General features: G+C 35.7%; 1 protein-coding gene across 5 annotated transcripts in view; it reads left to right on the top strand.

Moving 5' to 3' along the window:
* The window catches only part of CADM2 (cell adhesion molecule 2), a 1,201,425-nt gene that overhangs the window by 1,052,427 nt on the left and 124,811 nt on the right, over positions 1-24,187 (top strand). For all 5 annotated transcript variants that reach the window (XM_043892917.1, XM_043892915.1, XM_043892916.1 and 2 more), the window contains one exon: positions 15,358-15,448. In XM_043892917.1, the coding sequence (XP_043748852.1) occupies positions 15,358-15,448 (91 nt within the window). The remainder of the gene's footprint in view (positions 1-15,357; positions 15,449-24,187) is intronic.

The raw sequence follows: 24,187 nt of genomic DNA on the forward strand, positions 1-24,187 counted from the left end.
TAACACAAGGAGTTAAATGGTCAATTTACAGTCCTGATCTTTACCTTCTTGAGGCTTTTATTTCCATTCTAGTTAACATGCAAATAAATAATACAATTAATCCTTTTTCTTTTTAGCATGTTATATTACAAATTTGTATTTCTAAAGATTTTCCTTTCTTATTTTGGTCTTTTAGAGAGAATTACTTTGTTCCTAGAGGAACTGAAGTCTTGACTGTATATGTTTACTGTTTTCCGGGGCCATCTCTTGTACTTGATCAGTTCTACTTTGATTCTACTTGTTTCAATAAAATAGAATAAAAAATAAAATTCTGTTTATAGTAGGAGAGATTGAATACAGATGAGCTTGGAAGCTTTGATTATTTTTTTGTTTGTAACTTTATTTTTGAGGAGGGCATGGCAGCCTACTCCAGTATTCTTGTCTGGAAAAGACCGTGGACAGAGGAACCTGGTGGGCTACAGTCCATGGGTTGTAAAGCGTCTAACATGTCTGAAGTGACTTAGTGTGCACGCAGCATGAACCCAACTTCATTTCCACTATAGATATACATGACACAGAACAGAAATATTTTCAAACGTAGGCAGAGATTCTTCATTAAGTGTAGACTTTGGCATTTGTCCTTTTTCATTTGCAAAGTAATTAATTCCCACCAACTCAATCCTTCCTACGCAAACTTATATATCCCTTTAACCCAGAACAGTTTAACTTGTCCCATGTTAGTTGTAGCAATTATGCTTCCACTACATTTCTATTTATTATAGAGAGTGCTTGATTAAATGTTTCAGGCTATATAGGTTTATTAGACATAAAGGTGAATGTTACAAGTTGCATTTTAAAGTAACATCTCTCACTCATCTGGCATCTTAATCTGTAAAATGTTGGTTTTCTAATTATCTTATCTACCACACATTTTCTATGGTACAGAAGGACAGATATAAATAGAGGCACTGCTAAAGGTGAAATGAAAATTATCTTTAGATTAACTTTTCCACATAAAATAAAGTTATTTTGATTAACAAAATGCCACATTTATACATGAAGGTGCTTTGGAAGTATGTTTAATAGAGCCCAAAATATTTCACAAAGCTCATAAAACATGTACCTGCTAGAATCATGAAATGATCTATGTGTGTGTGTATGTGTCACTTAGAAAAAAATACATTTAATTATATTATTAAAATTGGCCTAATGTACAACCTCTATTTTTCAACTTTTTCAGGGAAAACACATTCATTTAGTATATCACCCATAGTAATATATTACTGGCACATGCTGGTCATGAGTTAATTTTTTATATATTTAATGGGAATGTTTTATTTAGTCCCAGCAATAATAAAATGTTAAAAGTAATTGGATCACAAAATATTTTAAGTGATCTAAGTGTAGGAATTCAAAGTGTTACTATAAAATTTATATTATGAATAGAATTAACATTTCTTGTGTTATTAAAGCCCAGTGAAGAAGAATATATGTATTTGCAAGTAGAGATTCCATAGTTTAAAAAGATAACAAATTCATAGGTTAGAATAATATAGTCTCAAGTGGTCTTTCTTGATCAAGCTTATGATAAAATAGTTATGTATAAAACTTTTTATAATGTTTAACATTATTTTAAGAAAGGAAATTAATTTCATAAAAATATGTCAAAAAGAATCCCCAAATGATATGATCCATGTATAGTATAGATGTCCATGTATCTTTTGAAGATAACTTTAAGTCATTTTAATTGAGAATAAAAATTTAATAATAAAATGAGACAGAAACGATTTTGGCAAGTAAAACCTAATATTGGGGAAAATAAATATAAATCATTACTACCTTGTATTTTAAATGTTCAATTTAATAACTAGTTTCATTTTATAAGTCTCTTTTCCTTTACCTTTTTTTTTTTTATTGAATTATGGCTGATTTGGGTTTCCCTGATGGCTCAGACGATAAAGAATCCACCTGTGCTGTGGGTTTGATCCCTGGGTTGGGAAGATCCCCTGCAGAAGGGCCTGGTGACCCACTCCAGTATTCTTGCCTGGAGAATCCCCATGGACAGAGGAGCCGGCGGGCTACATTCCTGGGGTTGCAGAGTTGGACACAACTGAGCGACTAAGCATAGCATGGTTGATTTATCATGTTGTGTTCGTTTCTGTTGTACAGCAAAATGATTCAGTTATATATATATACATACATATACATTCTTTTTCATTATGGTTTGTACAGGATATTGAATATAGTTCTCTGTGCTGTACAATAGGTTCTTATAGCTTATTCATTCTCTATATGATAGCTTGCATCTGGTAATTCCAAATTCCGTATTCATCCCTTCCCTAACCCCCATTCCCTTGGCAACCACAAATCTGTTCTCTGTGTCTGTAAGCCTGTTTGTGTTTTGCAAATAAGTTCATTTGTGTTGTATCTTATGTCCCACACATAAGTGTTATCAACTGGGAGATGGGGATTGACATATATACATTATCATGTGTGAAATAGATAGCTAGTGGGAAGCTGCCTTCAACACAGGGAGCTCAACTCAGGGCTCTGTGCTGACGTGTATAGACGGGATAGGGGGGTGAGAGTGGGGTCCAGTAGAGAGGGGATCCGTGTATACATAGAGCTGATTCACGTCGTTTTACAGCAGAAACGCAACACTGCAAAGCAGTTATTCATTGTAAAAATAGATATGTCTATTTTTAAAAGATAAAGGCTTACTTTTTTAGAGACTGCCTATTCAAGGTCCCAGCACTTTCAGATTATGCTAGCCCTATTTTCTGAATGAGTTATAATACACACACAGATAATTCTTAGAGAAAAACATGGTTAGAAAACTAGCACAACCTATTAATATATTCAGCTTTATTGTATTAGCTGCTAATATATCAGCAGAGATGGTTTTTACTATCTGGGTTCATAGACTTTTTTTTCTTCTTTTAAATCAATAGGCTTTATTCTTTAAAGCTGACTTTGTTTATCAGAAAGATTGATTGAAAAGCAGAGTCCTCATATACACTGGTATCCCACCTCCTCAGTTTCTCCTATTATTAACATTTTGCATTATTATAGTATAATTTTTACAGCCGATGAACTAATATTAATAGATTATTGTTAACTACAATTTATAATTTATTTTAGTGTTCATTCTTTATGTTGTATAGTTCTTAACCAATGTATAATGCCATGTAGCCATATTTACAATATCAGAGAAAATAAGTTTACTGTCCTTAAAACCATGTGCTTTACTTCTTGATTGCTCTTTTTCTCCCCCAGATTCCATGATAATCATTGATATTTTAATTGACAGTGGTTTTGCATTTTTCTAGGATTTAACATAGTTGGAATTATATAGGATATAACCTTTTCAGACTGTCCTCTTTCATTTAGCAATATGTATTTAAGATTCCAATATATCTTCCTGTGACTTGATAGCACATTTCTTCTTACTGCTGAATAATATTTCACTGTCTATATGTACCAGTGTTTCTTTATCTATTTGCCTACTAAAGGATATCTTAGTTACTTCTAATTTCTGGCAATTATGAAAATAACTACTATATATATTCATCAGTAAGCATAAACATAAATTTTCAACTCCTTTGAGTAGAGTTATTTGAATTTTAATTTAAATACATTTTAGTGAAATACAAATAAATTAAATGAATATAAAAAGTAATATGTTTATCTTGTACTATATATATATTATTATGGGAAGGCACACTTAGTTTTTAGGAAGCTGCGAAGTATCATCTAAAGTGGCTGAACCATTTTGCATTCCCACCAGCAGTGAATGAGAGTTCCTGTTATTCTAACTACTCATCAGCATTTGGTGGTGTCACGCTTTTGGATTTTGTCCACTCTGTATAATGTGTGGACTTCCCCGATGATTCTGTGGGCAAAAGAATCCACCCGCAGTGCAGGAGATGCCAGTTCAACTTCTGGGTCAGGAAGATCCCTTGGAGGAGGGCACAGCAACCCACTCCAGTATTCTTGCCTGAAGAATCCCATGGACATGAGGAGACAGGCAGTCTAGAGTCCACAGGGTCCCAAAGAGTTAAACACTATTGACTAGACTGAGCACACACACATAGGCAAATGATGTGCAGTGGTATCTCATTGTTTAAATTTGCAATTCCATAATGACATTTGATGCTGAGCATCTTTTCATATGACTCTTTTCCTTTTGTGTATATATTTGTTGAGGTGTCTGCTTAGATTTTTGATGATTTTTTTTAATTGGGTTGTTTTGTCTTTCTTTTTGTTGAGTTTTAAGAGTTTTTGTACATCTTGGAAAGCAGTCATGTGTCACATCTTTTCAAATTTCTAAAATCTTTGTTAAAAATAGAAAATCCATTCCACTGGATCAATATCTTTACTTTGATTCAAACACTAAATCATTCAAACAAAATAGGGGGTATCTTTACTTTTCAAGTTGATAACAATTTTAAATTTTTAAATAATAATTTAAAAGCTAACATTTTGTCCATTAATCTGTCTCTTGAAAGTAATTGTGCTTCTTTATAAATGAGACCTGGTAGCTCAGCTGGTAAAAAATCTGCCTGCAGTTCAGGAGACCCTGGTTCAATTCCTGGGTTGGCAAGATCCCCTGGAGAAGAGATAAGCCACCAACTCCGGTATTCTTGGGCTTCCCTTGTGGCTCAGATGATAAAGAATCTGCCTGCAATGCAGGAGATCTGGGTTCAATCCCTGGGTTAGAAAGATTCCCTGGAGGAGGGCAAGGCAACCCACTCCAGTATTCTGGCCTGGAAAATCCCCATGGACAGAGGAACCTGGCAGGATACACTTCATGGGGCCGCAAAGAGTCGGACACAACTGAGCGACTATGCACACACACATAAATGAGCCCTAGAATCTTTCATATAAGTAAAATAATTAATTGTTTAAAAATGTGTTTTTTAAAACATCTTATTAATTTTAAAGATGAATGCTAAAGTATAATATATTTTCCTATAAAAAAAAAAAGCCTAGGGAGGAAAGAAACATTACCCATTAAAGTATCTGCATATTTTGCTTGTTAATAACTACTGAAAAATAATTTGTAGATGAATGACTCTATCTCTATATTTTATATACTTGTGCAAAACTTCCCCACTTGCTTGTATTTTGAAAGAAGTAGGAAAGAACTCATTCACATATTCATCTAAACTTTAAAGAACTCTTCCAACATAGCAAGCATTTTGTTAGGATCTGACAACATACAATCGAATAGGTTAAGGTCTTAGATTTTGATATTCAAAGTGTGATGAATGAAGAAGACATGCGAAAAAATACATATTTTACTAAGTAAAGTGTTTTATAATAGCAGTATATATCCTGAAATAATTTAAATCTAATTATTTACTGTTCTCTGTCATTCATCTGTGTGTATATATAGTAACATATTATAAACATTGCATATTATCTGCAATAAATATTCTATTACTGTATACATAAACTTATGGTTAATAAATATGATATTGTTAGAGTTGGCTTATTTGAAGACATCTTAGAAACATCATGGAAATTATTACCTTTCAAAAATTGAGTTTAACATATAGTATAAAGCAAGTGTGAATTAATAGTGGTAGTAATAATACATTTCTACTAACTCCCCATTTTTTAAATGTTTAATTGGTATAGTACAATACATTATATCAGTAATTTAAAAACAGAACATCATCCACATCCACAAAGTATTGAAGAAAAAGATAAAATATGTCATTCTGTTTTGTGAAGAAGTGGAGCAGGATGAAATGCATCTCACATCGTACCTAGACTGGAAAATAGATTCTTTCCAAAGCAAGCATGGAATTACAGTCCAAGTAAACTTTGGTTAAAATATATTCCCTACATTTTTGACATGAAAATGTACAACCAAGAAGAAAATCTACAAATAATCTAAATATGGACAGGGGCAAAAAAAAATTGTAATTCTTTTTTTTTTTTTCTTGGCCACACCATGCAGCAGGTGGTATTTTAGTTCCTGTGACCAGGGATAAACACATGCCCCCTGCAGTGGAAGCATGTAGTCCTAACCATTGAACCACCAGGAAAATCACTGTAATTCTTTATACTAACTGGCAAAGACATGCATTTAAAGGTTTGGACTACTATTCACATCTGGATTATAAAAAAGATTAATGGCATAATATATGCATAAGTTTGAATACTATTTTGGAATATTACTATCTATTGTGCATTGTGTTGCTACTGAAAATTTCCCATTTATTTTAATATATAAATAACAGAAAAATATGTTTACATTGGGGTTGCAATTATTAAAATAAATATTTTGAAGAAATCCTGGAAACATGATTCTTAAAATTAATTCAATTTTGAGATGACTACAGTTTGTTTGTTTGTTTGTTTGTTTTCCTTTGGTGTTTTTTGTTGGCTAACAGATGTCTGAGTAAGAATAGGAGTTCTATACTAATTTAAAGATATTCATAGAATGTTATTGATAATTTGCTAGCAGTATTCAATCAGCTTCTCATGGACACAATAAAGTGAACAATGAAAATATAATAGGAATCATAATGATAGAGATATTTGTTATTAAGTAAAAATCTCATTAAAGCCCAAGTGATTTCCTGTCCTCAAAAAAGAATATTTGAGAGTCAGGTTTGGGATAGTAATCATATTACTGTAGTTTTGGTGTGGTAAAATTGTAATTTTGAATACATAGAAAACATGGTATGTTTAAACAGAAATACTGACATTTCATGGTATTATTAACTAGAATTTTGACTGATTATATAAAAAAATCTCTTCATAATTGAGTACTTCCCTTGTCAAAGTCAGATGAGGAGAGAGAATTCATTTACTTATGTGGTATATACATTAAAAACAAATTGTCATTTTTTAATCATGGAAAGTTGTTATCTAATATTATCTAATGTAGAAAATTTATACCAGGAAAATAATCAGCAGTAGATAATGAAATTAAATATGTGCTAAGAATAAAAGACAATCTAAGGTTTGTGACATGAGCATTTAAGATGAATTCTACATACAAATATAGAACTCAGTAACATTTCAATTAATCACTGTTTTAATATTTTAAAATTAATGAATTAAAATGATAAGGAAATAAATTTAATGTGTTTCTTCATTTAATAATTTATTTATTAAGCACAGATTCTGTATAAAGCACTATGCTAGACACTGAGGATACAGCAGTGCCTTTTAAAAATTACACATGGGTGAAAAAGAGAAAATGTAACAGAGATATCTGACCAAATATAAGGGTAATAAATGCTTGTCCACAGTAAATGATGTTTGGGTTAAGGTTTAAAAGAATTCAAAAGGCAAACAATCCTCCCCAAATAGAGCATTTCACACAATTTGTATAAAGTTAAGAAGAACCATGTTCATTAAAATGCATGGAAGAAAATATAATTACCTGGAATTTATAGAATGAATTGAGTGTTACAAGGTATAAGAGTGAAGACCTGTGTAGGTCAGGATAGGACTAAAAGGTCATGCTGATTATTTTGCTTTTAATCTTAAGAGTGAAGACTTAACACAAAAATTGATATCATCAGGTGTATGTTTAAGAAAACAATTTTGTTTAGCTCCAGGATTATAATTTAGAGGTGTAAAAAGTTGACACAGGGGAAGACCATTCACTGTTTTTTTGTTTTTTTGTTTTTCTTTATTAGTTGGAGGCTAATTACTTCACAACATTTCAGTGGGTTTTGTCATACATTGATATGAATCAGCCATGGAGTTACATGTATTCCCCATCCCGATCCCCCCTCCCACCTCCCTCTCCACCTGATTCCTCTGGGTCTTCCCAGTGCCATTCACTGTTATAGTAGACTAGATGAAAGAAAGGTTGTGAAGCTATAAAAATGAAATGAGTAGATTTCAATATTAATTAAGAGATCAGTTAACCAGACAATGGGGTCCCAAAGAGTCAGACATGACTGAGCGCCTAAGCACAGCACAGCACATTATATGACTTGATTTTGCTAACCTAGAGATTATTTGGTGATCTTCCTAAAAGTTTCACAAAAATACTTGCTAAACATATCTGCTTTTACATTTGCCTATAATTCAAATTCTGTAATTTGGATCTAGAGGGAATGCTGAACCATTCAGGGGACTGTATTTATACAAATTCTCACCTCTAATAAACTATGCTGTGCTGTTCTTAGTCGTGTCTGAATCTTTGCGACTGCATGGACTGTAGTCCACCAGGCTCCTCTGTCCATGGGGATTCTCCAGACTACACTGTTGGTGGGAATGCAAACTAGTACAGCCGCTATGGAAAACAGTGTGGAGATTTCTTAAAAAACTGGAAATAGAACTGCCATATGACCCAGCAATCCCACTTCTGGGCATACACACTGAGGAAACCAGATCTGAAAGAGACACGTGCACCCCAATGTTCATCGCAGCACTGTTTATAATAGCCAGGACATGGAAGCAACCTAGATGCCCATCAGCAGATGAATGGATAAGGAAGCTGTGGTACATATACACCATGGAATATTACTCAGCCATTAAAAAGAATTCATTTGAACCAGTCCTAATGAGATGGATGAAGCTGGAGCCCATTATACAGAGTGAAGTAAGCCAGAAAGATAAAGAACATTACAGCATACTAACACATATATATGGAATTTAGAAAGGTGATAACGATAACCCTATATGCAAAACAGAAAAAGAGACACAGAAATACAGAACAGACTTTTGAACTTTGTGGGAGAATGTGAGGGTGGGATATTTCAAAAGAATAGCATGTATACTATCTATGGTGAAACAGATCACCAGCCCAGGTGGGATGCATGAGACAAGTGCTCCGGCCTGGTGCACTGGGAAGACCCAGAGGAATCGGGTGGAGAGGGAGGTGGGAGGGGGGATCGGGATTGGGAATACATGTAAATCCATGGCTGATTCATATCAATGTATGACAAAACCCACTGGAAAAAAAAAAGAATCTAAAAAAAAAAAAAAAAAAAAGAATACTGGAGTAGGTTGCCTTGCCCTCCTCCAGGGAATCTTCCCAAACCAGGGATTGAGCAGAGGTCTCCCACATCGCAGGTGGATTCGTTACCATCTGAGCCACCAAGGAAGCCCAAGAATATTGGCTGGGTAGCCTCTCTAGGGGATCTTCCCAACCCAGGAATTGACCCAGGGTCTCCGGCATTGCCGGCAGATTCTTTGCCAGCTGAGCTACCAGGAAAGTCCCTCTAATAAACTACTTAGAATTAAGAGAAATGAAATTATATTCTGTTTTCCTCTCTTCTAGCAGCTCCTTGCTACTATGTATTTCACCTCATAGAGGAAGATACTGGGGAGACACCCATATCCTTTTGATCCACACCATTCCTGTGCACTGAGTAGACCAGGGATGCCAGGAAAATAACACCCCCAGAAATCCTCAGACAACCTCTAATGAGTATTGGTCAATATTCCCTAAATACTCCTCTCCCTTATCCATCAAGTGGGATGACTTTGCAGGGTGCCCAAATCTGTCTGAGTTCCACAGCGGGACTGAACCCCAAGTGCCTATGGGGTAATGGGCTCAATAAAACACACTTAATCTACTTCCTTCTATTCCTGTCTTTCCAATGCACCCTGAGGTCACTCTCCATAAAAGAAATATCTCAGGGTATATTGATAAGGATTCTATATTTGTCAGGATTCTACAGAGAAACAGTACACATGCTGAGATCTGTAGGCTGAATTGGTGAGTTAAAGACCCAGAAGAGCTGATGACTTAGTTCTGATTTCGGGTGGCCTTGGCATGCAGTGGCTTGAAGAAGGGCTTCAGTTTCCAGTCCTGAGGTTGGGTCACAATGATAAGAGCACCTAACCCTAGCCAGTAGACTAGTAGTCAGTGACAAGGCCCTGACCCTTTGACTTAGCAGAAAAAAGAACTCCCACAAAGAAAAAAACAGTGAAATAAGTGAAATATTTATTAGGAGGAAAAAGAGTACAGGTGTGTGGACAGACACATGGGTAGACTCAGAGAAACAGTTGTGCCCTCAAGGTAGTTTCAATCACTTTATGGGGTCTTTTTTTCTGGGTTTCCTTTTCCAGTCATTTCGATTTGCCTGGTTGTGAGTCTGCATTTGGTATATCTTAGGAACCTCCCATTTATGGATGCTCATCTCTTAGCCAAGATGGATTCTAATGAAAAGGGTTATGGGTAGTTGACATCACTATGAGCTGATACCTCCTCCCTTTTTTACCTCCAAGGAGCTTTTCTGCATTTGTGTAGTCATGGAGGTCACCTTGACTTTGAGAATGAGGAATATATGGTCTTTTATCTCCTACTGAGGCAGGGCCCAGCCTCCTTCACCATCCCGCTTTTACAGAGTTTCTGCTATTATGGATTTCTGTCCACAAGATCTGTCTGGATCCCACCTATCTCCTGCCTCAATTCCAGTATGAGTCCAAAGAGAAACCAGTGTGAGATCTGGAGAAACCAGAAGAAATGATGCTATAGTTCTAGTTTGAGAGCCAGCAGGCTCAAGTTCCAGGAAGAGCAGCTATTTCACCTTGACTTGCAGAAAGAAAAAGACTGATGTGCAAGCTCAAATGCTGTCAGGAAAAATTTTCTATTTGTGGGAGGGTCAGCCTTAAAACACATCATTCAAAGAACTAAGATAATGGCATCCAGTTCCATCACTTCATGGCAAATAGATGGGGAAGCAATGGAAACAGTGAAAGACTATTTTCTTGGGCTCCAAAATCACTGCAGTTAGTGACTGCAGCCAGGAATTTAAAAGATGCTTGTTCCTTGGAAGAAAAGCTATTACCAACCTAGACAGCATATTAAAAAGCAGAGATATTACTGTGCTGACAAAGGTCCATCTAGTCAAAGCTATGGTTTTTCCAGCAGTCATGTACAGATGTGAGAGTTAGACCATAAAAAGACTGAGCACTGAAGAATTGATGTTTTTGAATTGTGGTGCTAGAGAGGACTGTTGAGAGTCTCTTGGACTGTAAGGACATCAAACCAGTTAATCCTAACAGAAATCAACCCTGAATATTCATTGGAAGGACTGATGCTGAAGTTGAAACTCCAGTACTTTTGCCACCAAAGTATGTGGTGGCCAAATACTTGGTGAAGAGCTGACACATTGGAAAAACCTTGATGCTGGAAAAGATTGAGAGCAAGAGGAGAAGCATGCAACAGAGGAGGAGATATTTGAATGCCATCATGGATTCAATCCAGTGGACATAATTTTGAGCAAACTCTTTTCCTCTTTGAGGAAAGCCTGGTGTGCTGCAGTCCATGGGGTCACAGAGTGCTGGACCTAACTAAGCGACTGAACAATAATAGCCTTTTTGTTCTATTCAGGCCTTAATTTTATCAGATAAACTTCACCCATATTATGGATAGAAATCTGCTTTACTCAGTCTACTGATTGAAATGTTAATTGCTTCCCAAACACTCACTAGAATACCCAGAATAATGAATGTTTGGTCAAATATCTGGATACATCATGGTGCAGTCAAGTTGATATGTAAAATTAATCATCATAAATACACACAGTGGTACACTTTTCCAATAAAAGTTTTTAGTTAAACCTGTGGTTTTTCTAGTAGTCATGTATTGATGTGAGAATTGGACAATAAAGAAGGCTGAACACCAAAGAAGTTATGTTTTTGTACTGTGGTGTTGGAGAAGACTCTTGAGAGTCCCTTGGACTGAAAGGAAATCAAACCTGTCAATCCTAAAGGAAATCAATCCTGAATATTTTTGGAAGGACTGATGATAAAGCTGAAGATCCAGTATTTTGGCCACCTGGTATGAAGAACTGACTCATTTAGAAAAAACCCTGATGCTGGCAAAGATTCAAGGCAGAAGGAGAAGGAGAAGGGGACGACAGAGGATGAGATCAGTTCAGTTCAGTCTCTCAGTCATGTCTGACTCTTGTGACCCCATGGGCTGCAGAACACCAGGCTTCCCTGTCCATCGCCAACTCCCGGAGCTTACTCAAACTCACGTCCATCAAGTCGGTGATGTCATCCAACTATCTCATCCTTTGTCATCCCCTTCTTCTCCCGCCTTCAATCTTTCCCAGCATCAGGGTTTTTTCAAATGAGTCAATTCTTCGCATCAGGTAGCCAAAGTATTGGTGCTTCAGCTTCAGCATAAGTGCTTTCAATGAATGTTCAGGACTGATCTCCTTTAGGATGGACTGGTTGGATCTCCTTGCAGTCCAAGGGACTCTCAAGAGTCTTCTCCAACACCACAGTTCAAAAGCATCAATTCTTCGGTGCTCAGCTCTCTTTATAGTCCAACTTTCACATCTATACATGACTACTGGAAAAAGCGTGGCTTTGACTCGATGGACTTTTTTGGCAAAGTAATGTCTCTCCTTTTTAGTATGCTGTCCAGGTTGGTCATAGCTTTTCTTCCACGGAGGAATTGTCTTTTAATTTCATGGCTGCAGTCACCATCTGCAGTGATGACTGCAGAGGATGAGATGGTTGGATGCAGGTGATTGCAGAGGATGAGATGGTTGGATGGTATCACTGACTCAATGGGTATGAGTTTGAGCAAGATCTGGAAGATGGTGAAGGACAAGGAATCCTGGCATGCTGCAGTCCATGGGGTTGCAAAGAGTCAGACACCCCTGATTGAATAGCAACAACAGATGCACATGCTAACAACAACTCTCTTTCCAAGGGTCACACTTTTCTGATCTTTCTTCTGTAATATTTTTCTCTGGAACTGAAGCTTTATTTTTATGTCAGGATGAAATTGAATTTTATATGTGTTACATATGGTCAAAGTTTAAAATACAATAGCCCTCATTTTCTCAGAATCATTCTGGTTCATACTTATTTCTCTGTATAATTAAACTGATATTTCCTCTTCACTTTTAAAAGTGTTCTATTTGGAAGGCAAAATTATAAGATCATCATGGTAACTGGTTCCATTAATATGATGATGATAATAAAACTTTGAGTATATTTCAATTCTTTATTATTTTTCTACTGTTTAAAAATATGACAATATACATCATATTTCTTTGAAGTAATTTTTCTTCCTGGGTTATTTTATGCTATAGTATTTTACCATGGTGTACATGGAATGCCTATTTATAAATGAGATATTATTGTTGATTATCTTGAATGCATTTTTTTCTTTAGAAGATTGAGAAAAAATGTATTTGAAAAGTATAAATAATTTATAAGTATGGTATAAGGCCTTCCACAGGATCTTGTTTACTGTTCTCGGTTCAGTTCAGTCACACAGTCGTGTCCAACTGTTTGTAACCCCATGGACTGAAGGACACTAAGCTTCCCTGTCCATCATCAACTCTGGGAGCTTACTCAAACTCATGTCCATTGAGTCGGTGAGGCCATACAACCATCTCATCTTCTGTCATCCCCTTCTCCTCCCACCTTCAATCCTCCCCAGCATCAGGGTCTTTTCAAATGAGTCAGTTCTTTGCATCAGGTAGCCAAAGTATTGGAGCTTCAGCTTCAGCATCAGTCCTTCCAATGAATATTTAGAACTAATTTCCTTTATAATTGACTGGTTTGATCTTGCAGGCCAAAGGACTCTCAAGAGTCTTCTCCAACACCACAGTTCAAAAGCATCAATTCTTCAGCGCTCAGCTTTCTTTATAGTCCAACTCTCACATCCATACATGACTATAGGAAAAACCATAGCTTTGACTGTAATGCTATTACATTACATTATCTGTAATGTCTCTGCTTTTTAATATGCTATCCAGGTTGGTCATAACTTTTCTTCCAAGGAGTAAGCATCTTTTAGTTTCATGGCTGCAGTCACCATCTGCAGTGATTTTGGAACCCAGAAAATAAAGTCTGTCACTGTTTCCATTGTTTCTCCATTTATTTGCCAAGGAGTGATGGGACCAGATGCCATGATCTTAGTTTTTTGAATGTTGAGTTTTAACTCAGCTTTTTCACTTTCCTCTTTCACTTTCCTCTTTCTTCTTATAATTTCAGTTTATTGTTCTCTATAGGACAAATCTGAATAATACTTTCCTGAATAAGATAAATAACCTAAAAAGTACACAATTAATTTTGATTTAATTGCCATCAAAGTCAGAGGATGATATAACCTACGGATAGTTCACACTAAGGGAAGGGTGAGAATAGCTGTGACTCGATGAAGCATTCATAGCTTATTTTGTTTGTTGTTGAAGATATGGAAACAAAAGGAGAGAGTTCCATGCTGACTGGGAGCCACACAAAGCTAGGTCCAGCAATGTCTCATAAAGGAATGAGCCTGTTTACACTTTTTTTTTTTTAGTTTATTTTCCTTTTTTTCTATGTAATATGATTGATTCCATAATGTAATTATGATGTAAAAACAGCGACTGATTGATTAAAGGACATTACATGACTTAACTTGGTGGGTACGAGTTTTTTTTTTTTTTTTTTTAATTTTTTTATTAGTTGGAGGCTAATTGCTTCACAACATTTCAGTGGGTTTTGTCATACATTGATATGAATCAGCCATAGATTTACACTTATTCCCCATCCCGATCCCCCCTCCCATCTCCCTCTCCACCCGATTCCTCTGGGTCTTCCCAGTGCACCAGGCTGGAGCACTTGTCTCGTGCATCCCTGGTGGGTACGAGTTTGAACAAGCTCTGACAGTTGATGATGGACAGGGAAGCCTGGCATGCTGCAGTCCACGTGGTCACTAAGAGTCAGACACGACTGAGCGACTGAACTGACTGACATGACATGAAAGTTATAAATATAAATGTCTCAAGGTCTTTTTGTATCTTCTTCCGCCAAGCATGATTTTATTGTTAAATGGAAATAACTTTCTAACAATTATGTTATTGCACATACAACAAAATTTTGATTTTTATTAATGTTCTAAATAACTATTTCAGATGATTTGCTAGTGGTACTTTAAACCAAACAGTGTGTGGTAAGGTCTGCATCACTGAATTTTCAAAAAGACTTTGCATAATTCTTGGGAGACAGTGGTCTCAAGTTCTTTTAGGGTTCCTTATTGTTAGTCCTTGGTATTCCTGCAACAATGAGAGTGTTGTTATTCAAATGCACATAAATGCATTCAGTCCATAATAATAGTATTCATAGCCTTCTATAATAGTAGAAGAAACAATTGTATGAAATGCTTGATATTCATCTGAACTACTTTTGCAATTTCACTTTTAAATTCAGATTTCAGAAATAATACAGCAGTGGCCCTCATAAGATACTCAGATATTTTTGTAAGCTTTTCCTGGACAGGATGGTAGCTTCTTAAACTTCAGACCCTGTTTCACTAAGAGACCTTTTATAAATACATACAATTATAAGAAATGGCTTGAACATACACCATGATGTACAGTTATTAAATATATAGCTTTACATGTGTTTAATGACCTTTCTCAATATTCTTTTTTTTTCTAGATACACCATCAGTTAAGATTATACCATCCACTCCTTTTCCACAAGAAGGACAGCCTTTAATTTTGACTTGTGAATCCAAAGGAAAACCACTGTAAGTGATTTAATGAGCAATAAATTTTTTTTACTTTTTATTCTATCTTGCTTTGATTGCAGGCTTTAACTGCAGAAATCCACAACGTGTGCCTTTTATTGCTGGGCAAAATGATCTCAGAAAAGAAAGCCCCCTGAACCATGTCTTCATTAAGTGTCTGTGGAAGATTGGTCTTGTATTTTATCATTTAGTGAAATTTCTGGGAAGATTTCCAACTGCGATTTTTTTTCCCTTTTTCCCCCACTATTTCTTCTTGAAAGGAGTATAGACTTCATCAGTCACTGTTTTTACATCATCAGATTGATAGAAGTTACATATGCTGAACTTAATTCTCTCATGAAAAGCTCTGAAAATATTGAATCCTCAAAATATGTCCATGTTTTAGTTACATGGAAAATCATTTTCATAAGAGAAATCAAATCTACACTTCTAATATAACCCCCTGAAACATAATTTCTTGATGTGTTATAATTGGAGGTAATGTGAATGAAAGGGTCACAGACTGAACATTTTCAATTAAAAAGAGATTTCATTGTTAGAATACTGAGTTCTAACGTCACTGTGACTCTAAAATTTTATGTTTGACATTTATGTTTATAAACAGTTAACTCTTGGAAATATATCAATATATCAATAGAAGATATATTAATAGAAAATTCAAATATGGAGTATCAAATAAGGATTATTTCTTTGGAAAGTGCTTTGATCACTGTATGGTAACACTCTACTTGGAACTGAAAGTCATTTGTTTGATCTTCTAAGATATTTCCATTGATTTGCATTTTTGTTTTAAATTTTAATGGGAGGAATTTAATTGTTCTCTGTATATAACTATAGGCTTCCCAGGTGGTAAAGAATCCACCTGCCAATACAGGAGATGCTGGTTCCATCCCTGTTTCAGGAAGATCCCTTGGAGAAGGAAATGGCTAACCACTCCAGTGTTCTTGCCTGGGAAATCCCATGGACAGAGAAGCCTAGCAGGCTTCTCAAAGGTCCATGAGGTCTCAAAGAGTCAGAAACAACTCAGTGACTAAACAACAACAACAAACATATATAAATATATGGGATAGTTTTTGTGCAAATCAAACTTATTTACTAAAAATTTGTTTCTAATAACATTTATATTTAAGTGTAGATTTCATAGTAACACATGTGGAACTTTTCTAAAGTAATTTTAATACAGAAGCCTGAAATTTCAGCTTCCTGAATTTTATTGTCTTATACTTTTTAACACACTATGTGAATTTATGCTTTTGTTGTCACAGCATTGATATTTTAGAACTGTTCTCTCTTACAGTAAATATTTTCTAGAGATTAAAAATATACTGACTTAAAGAGCATTTTGTAAATTTATTTATTTATTTTTTCTTTTAAGAAACATTTAAGGCATTTTAGATCTTGAAAGGGAGGAATTTTTTTCAAAGGAGCTTTACTCTATATATCCTGTGCAATTCACGTTCATAGTTCTTACCACTGATAAACTTAAATTGCTTATAGAAAACACTTTTTGACTATCAACTATTTCAACTAAAAACTAACACTTATTTCAACTAAAAGTCACATTTAGAAATGTGACTGCATTTCAGTATTACAGCTAAAGCAGAACTTTTAGCTATAAGTTCAGTACTTTAGGGGCTTCCCTCATAGTTCAGTTGGTAAAGAATCCACCTGCAACATGGGAGACCTGGCTTCAGTCCCTGGGTTGGGATGATCCCCTGGAGAAGGGAAAGGCTACCCACTCCAGTATTCTGACCTAGAGAATTCCATGGACTATACAGTCCATGGGGTTGCAAAGAGTTGGATTTGACTGTGACTTTCTCTTAATCACTCAGTACTTTAAGTGTAGCAAATTTAATCTGCTTTAGATATACTGAAATCCAATTTCTTTACTCCCAAGTCTGTATTTCTCATACCAGAGCTTCTTTCCTCACTTTCCCTTCCATTTCCTCTCCTGTTCCTTTTTATTATTTTTTCCCAGCTTTCCCTCTTCCCTTCTCCCTGTCTCTCTCTTTTGCTTCTGTTTCTCCTGTAACCTTAGAGGTCAGCATTTGGAGACATGATAAAGAAACATGATCAGGATCAGGGCATAGCAAAGGAGTTTGACTTTTACCTTCTTTCCATAGTTCTGCCACAAAGTACATACGTGTACATGTAGAATATATGTACAACTTACACAATTAAATGAGGTGAAGATGGGAAGTATAATATATAGAATGCTTGGGAATTAATACATTCCAGCATCTAGTTACCTGTCAATGATCTTCTTTTTAACTCTATATCCACTTTCACTATCTTTTTTTTTTTTAGTGAATACTTATGTTGTGATCTAAGTAATTAGCTATGTAAGTAATCCATTTTCCTCAGCTTGGATATGGTTGAATAAAAGTGCCTTATTGTGGGTCTCTGTTTCAGTTATCTAGAAATAAGCTTGGATATGCAATAATCCTTTGCACTGCAGATGAATGAAAAACAGCAATCTCATATATTTATTTTATTTAAAAATACAAAGGCCCCAGAAGTCTAAGAAATAGAAAATGTCATCTTTCTCAGGAAGATCTTGATTAATAACACTTTGCTGTCGGTAATGGAAATAAGGCTTCTTATTTTACAGAAAGGAAAACTAAAGCTCAGTGTTAACCAATTTTCCCAATTCACCCAGATTTTGAATGGATGAGTCAGGATTTAAACTTAGTTCAATCATTGCCCAAAGATCACATATCTTCAGCTATTTTCTGCTACTTCAATTGCTGAGTCTAAATTGTCACTTATGTTAGTCAAAGTCACTTTTGAAAAATTAGGATCGGCGCTACAATAATGAGCAGCACTGACGTTGAAGCTCTAGATGCTTGAAGGTGAAGAACTGGCTCATCTCAAGACACATTTCACTGTTGTTTTTCTTTTTTTTTTTTTTTTGTATCAGGCTTTCTTCTGTATTTGTGCCCATTCTGGAAACTTGCCGAATTCCTACCAAGCTGACCATTTCTAGCATAGTTTACAGTCATATAAAAAGTTCTCTAGTTAGTATAGTATCTTCTGAGCAATTAGCTCCTAAGCTCCATATGGGTTAAAGTGATTATTATATTCAGTCTTTATCATTATAGATCATACTGTTTTATTCTATATGCTATAGTCCAAAAGTAAATGTACATTGACTTATTCACTGTATTATATTCTTATTCCCAACTCTCTTTTTATGATCTTTCCTTGTGGGCCTCCAGGCCATTAACATTAAAGATATAGCCAAATTCTCTGACTCCTGTTTACCTTTAGACCACTACCTCTCTTGTGTCCTAATTATGTTAAAATCCACTCTTCTGCATTTTCAAAGTAACTATCATTTCCAACAAATGAAGACATTAGCATCTTTAAAGACAGTCTCATTGCTTGCCTCTCTAGTTTACTTTCCATCTCCAACAATGCCAGATGAGGCAGATAGGACCAAACAAGCAAGAGAATGCTTTTTCTGATCATGAAGAAAACAAGTCTCACTAGAGCTAATAGAACAAAAGGCAAACTGAAAATGGATTAACCAGGGAGTTTTTATAGTCAAAGCTATGGTTTTTCTAGTAGTTACGTATGGATTTAAGAGTTGGACCATAAAGAAGGCTAAGTGCCAAAGAAGAACTGATGCTTTAGAATTGTGGTGCTGGAGAAGACTCTTGAGAGTCCCTGAGACTGCAAGGAGATCAAACCAGTCAATCCTAAAGGAAATCAACCCTGAATATTTATTGGAAGGATTGTTGCTGCAGCTGAAGCTCCAAAACTGTGGTCACCTGATGCAAAGAGCCGACTCATGGGAAAAGATTGTGATGCTGGGAAAGACTGAAGGCAAAAGGAGGAGGGAGCAGAAGAGGATTAGATGGTTAGAGAGCATTACCAACTCAGCTGAAATGAATTTGAGCAAACTGCAGAAGATAGTGGAGAACAGAGGAGCCTGGTGTGTTGCAGTCCATGGGGTCACATAGAGACAGATACAACTTAGTGACAGAAAAATAACAACAATCAGGGAGTTAGGTGATGGGAAGGCAAAGAAATTAAGACCACCCATTTCAGAAACTGAATCATGAACAACTGAAAAGGGCTGAGAAAAGAACGCCGCATCAAACAGAAGTTGTAAAATAAAAAATAGTAGGGAGGCTGTTCTTATTTTAAGATAGGATCGAAAGAGCCTGTAAAGAGTATGAGTAAAAATGAAGTTGTAAGGTCACATTTACCCAAGGGGCAGGTTCGAATTTCCTATTTTATTCTGTTAATCACAGTCAAAGTTCTCCAGTACACCTGATTCCTCATTCTGTTATTTTGGATTCACTGAGCAGCAACTCTGTGCCTTAGCTTCTAAGCTTCTAATTGACTCCTGAAGTACCTAATTTCTGCTATTATTACCATTTATCTGATCCCCCTTTAATGAGCAGGTGAGAAGCAGAAATGGATAATAAATCTATGATTTCTTCACATTTTGTTGCTGACTTCAATAATTTCTTTAACCCATGAACAAATCTTTATTGTTTCTTAAAAATATGTGACCAATATATGATTTCCTAAAGAATGAATCAATTAATGGTTATTAGGCAAGTTAATAGACAAAAAACACACTCCTGCTTTTTGTATAAGTCACAAAACGATGATGTGACTCATCTCATTCCGAGACTCCTGTTCCTAACCTAGCCTCCTGTATGCTAATGCTGTTTTCTTTGTTCTAAATGTGAGGGCCCCAGTGACTGTTTATGAACAATCATGCCTTATTTGCCTGCTTTGGACTGAAGCCTTTTGCTATTTTCCTGTGGAACAGCTGCATAACTTGGGCCAGGATCAAATTGTTCCACTTGACATTACTATAGAGGCATTCTATTCTTTCTTTAAAAGAGAGATTACTGTACATGTCTGTCTTTTATTTTAATTTTAGTTTAAAGTGAGGACCAAGCTAATGCCAGCTACTTTTCTTTCAAGTCCCTAGAGTTTTTGCAACCTCTTCTTTCTTTGGCTGAATTCCCAGACAGCTTTCAGGCAGCACTGTTCTCCATTTACAGAAGTACAGGTGGAAAAAAAGCTGTTATATTATATTAAAATTATGACTTTAAATGGTGTGGGGTTGCCTTCTGCATGCTATAGTTAATTATCATTCATTTTAATCAAATGTCTAAAACACTCTAATAAGTAGGTCAAATAAATGTATATTTTGTATTTATCCTATAAAAGAAAATAATTATAAGTATTGATAAATTTTTCCATATCTCCAGGATTATGTTTATGCTGTATTTGTTGTTTTATCCCTGGTAACCACAATTTTTTTGTGTTCTTGGTATAACTGTAGTATATGTAATTCCATTGCACTTACCATTGCTATTCTGTACAAGAGGAAAGATTTTAGTCTTTAAGAAGACAGATCACATGTTATAGTGAGGTGTTTCAGAGGAACACTTAGAGGATCACATCCACTTTTAAAACGATCTAGAATTTAAGAAGGAATCTGTCAAGAACATACTGGTTCATTGTCCTGTTACCATAACAGATATTTAAAAATGCGATGTACATTAAGGCAAAACAGTTTTTTTTTTTTTTTTTTTTTTTTTAAATTTTTTTATTAGTTGGAGGCTAATTGCTTCACAACATTTCAGTGGGTTTTGTCATACATTGATATGAATCAGCCATAGATTTACACTTATTCCCCATCCCGATCCCCCCTCCCATCTCCCTCTCCACCCGATTCCTCTGGGTCTTCCCAGTGCACCAGGCTGGAGCACTTGTCTCGTGCATCCCACCTGGGCTGGTGATCTGTTTCACCATAGATAGTATACATGCTGTTCTTTTGAAACATCCCACCCTCACCTTCTCCCACAGAGTTCAAAAGTCTGTTCTGTATTTCTGTGTCTCTTTTTCTGTTTTGCATATAGGGTTATCGTTACCATCTTTCTAAATTCCATATATATGTGTTAGTATGCTGTAATGTTCTTTATCTTTCTGGCTTACTTCACTCTGTATAAGGGGCTCCAGTTTCATCCATCTCATTAGGACTGGTTCAAATGAATTCTTTTTGACGGCTGAGTAAAATTCCATGGTGTATATGTACCACAGCTTCCTTATCCATTCATCTGCTGATGGGCATCTAGGTTGCTTCCATGTCCTGGCTATTATAAACAGTGCTGCGATGAACATTGGGGTGCATGTGTCTCTTTCAGATCTGGTTTCCTCAGTGTGTATGCCCAGAAGTGGGATTGCTGGGTCATATGGCAGTTCTATTTCCAGTTTTTTAAGGAATCTCCACACTGTTCTCCATAGTGGCTGTACTAGTTTGCATTCCCACCAACAGTGTAAGAGGGTTCCCTTTTCTCCACAGCCTCTCCAGCATTGATTGCTTGTAGACTTTTGGATAGCAGCCATCCTGACTGGTGTGTAATGGTACCTCATTGTGGTTTTGATTTGCATTTCTCTAATAATGAGTGATGTTGAGCACCTTTTCATGTGTTTGTTAGCCATCTGTATGTCTTCCTTGGAGAAATGTCTGTTTAGTTCTCTGGCCCATTTTTTGATTGGGTCATTTATTTTTCTGGAATTGAGCTGCAGGAGTTGCTTGTATATTTTTGAGATTAATCCTTTGTCTGTTTCTTCATTTGCTATTATTTTCTCCCAATCTGACGGCTGTCTTTTCACCAAACAAATGGGATCTAATGAAACTTAAAAGCTTTTGCACTACAAAAGGCAAAACAGTTTTATATCATCTGTTTTATTTTCTTCAGTCTAATATGCACCTTTTTACAAATCACAGATTATTTCCTGCCACACAATCCAATCACAGCCAAAAGAAATGAGGAAAACAACCAGGAGTTAAAGAAAGCAATTTATGCAAAGTGAAATGTTCTACCCCAAAACAGAACAAAATTTGAATTTGTCAACTGAAAAACAGTGCAGAAGGCTGCAAATAATAAAAGAGTTTACCTGGGGTCTTAGAAACTGAAATTCAGTAGACAGAGATACTGGTTAAACCAAAAGAGTGTTCAGGTGAAGAGAAAGAATCAGAGGCTTCTAAAGCCAAAAAGCCACGAAGCTGTTAAAAGTTGCCTGGTGAGAATTGTAATTGATTCTGACATGAATCAGGAAGTATCTGTCCTTAAGGAAACACGTGTTATTTTAGGATAGTTGAATAAGTAGATAGGCTGCCACAAGTTATTTTAGGATATAGATCCAATAATTATCTTGAGTTTCTAGTGGATGATCTGTATACATTAAGTAGGACAATAATAGATCAAAAGGTTAGATCCCATTCAGGCTGAGATACGTAAAAGTCACACTTTTTAATAGCCTCCTGGCTCCGCTTTAGGGAGCTCTATTAGCAATACAGGCTCCATTTTTATTTTTCTTTCCCAAATTTTGAGAAAAAGAATATGATCTACAGTGATAACAATTTCAGATGATTTGACCTAATGCCTAATAGATGTTAATTACACAATGATTGTCTCTCTCCTTCCATCTGTACTATAGAAAGCCTACTAAATAATCATCTAGGTCTATGTTTATGTTCAGATATAATGCCTAAGCTATCATGCTCTGGGGCAGAAAAAGCTGGGTGAGTGGTAGAAAGAGAAATAGAAGTATGATAAATACTTTGAATGATAAATCTGTAGATATCTGTGGCCTGAGTGGTCTTGAAAAAGTCACATAATCAAATCAATTTTTTTTTTTTTAGTTAACAAACTTTATTTTTTAGGTTCACAGTGAAACTGAGTGGAAAGTGCAGATTTCCCAAGCACCCTTCATCCCCACTCATGTACAACCTGTTCTACTATTGGCATCCCTCATGGCAGCGATACTTATATTACAGTGCATCTATATGAACCTATCATTTCTACCCCAAAGCCCATAGTTTACCAATGTAAATATACCAAGTATTTTTTATTCTCTAAAATTAGAAAATAAAACCTTATAAACAAATTGCACATATATTTTCACTTTTAAAACACTTTCTGCCTCCAAGTAATTTCATAATAAGTAATAGCCATGAGGATGATAAGTTTTTATTTTGTCAAAAAACACATAGTGTACCTTCACCAACTTTTAAACTTAGAAGTCTTAATTACATGTTTAACAAATATGCTGAAACTGGGCTACTATGGCAACCCTGGGACCTGAGTTATTATCTTACACTTCTTCCATGGTTTTGAAATTCAAGGTAATAAGCAGAATAAACACATTCTAGGATGATGATCTGTGACTTTTCAAAGCATGTTTGAGCAGCAAAGAGATCCAAATTAAAGTCATGGCAAAACTTTCAGGCAGCATGGCAATTTTGTTGAGGTTTAATAATACTAATAATGAGCTATAGAGAAGACAGACAGAGGCATGAATAGTTGTTAAGGAGTAAAATGTGGCTAGAAATGAGAAAGTCCTGGGACACAGGAATAGCCCCTCCATATTGTCATGGTAGGAAAAAAACTTAGAAAAATTGGAAAGGACTAGAACGGGTAAAGAATGAGTTCTGGTTCCCCAAAGTGGAAAATATGCTATGAAGAAGTTCAGCTGGGATGAAAGAGATGAACCAGTCAGCTAGTTTAACAGAAAGCGGAAAAAGAGATCTGGAAGGTTTTCAGAAACCAAGACTAAGTGAATAACATGGTTCATGAGTGGTTGATATTCCAGGGTTTGCAATGTATAAAGCCTCGTTCTAGCATAGGTTTCCCAGTTCCCTTATTCCAATCTTTTAACCACAAAATTATCCTGTTGTAAAAGGTTTACAAAGACTCTTAG

This window comes from Cervus elaphus, chromosome 31 (assembly GCF_910594005.1).
Source record: "Cervus elaphus chromosome 31, mCerEla1.1, whole genome shotgun sequence".
In the NCBI taxonomy this organism is placed as follows: domain Eukaryota; kingdom Metazoa; phylum Chordata; class Mammalia; order Artiodactyla; family Cervidae; genus Cervus; species Cervus elaphus.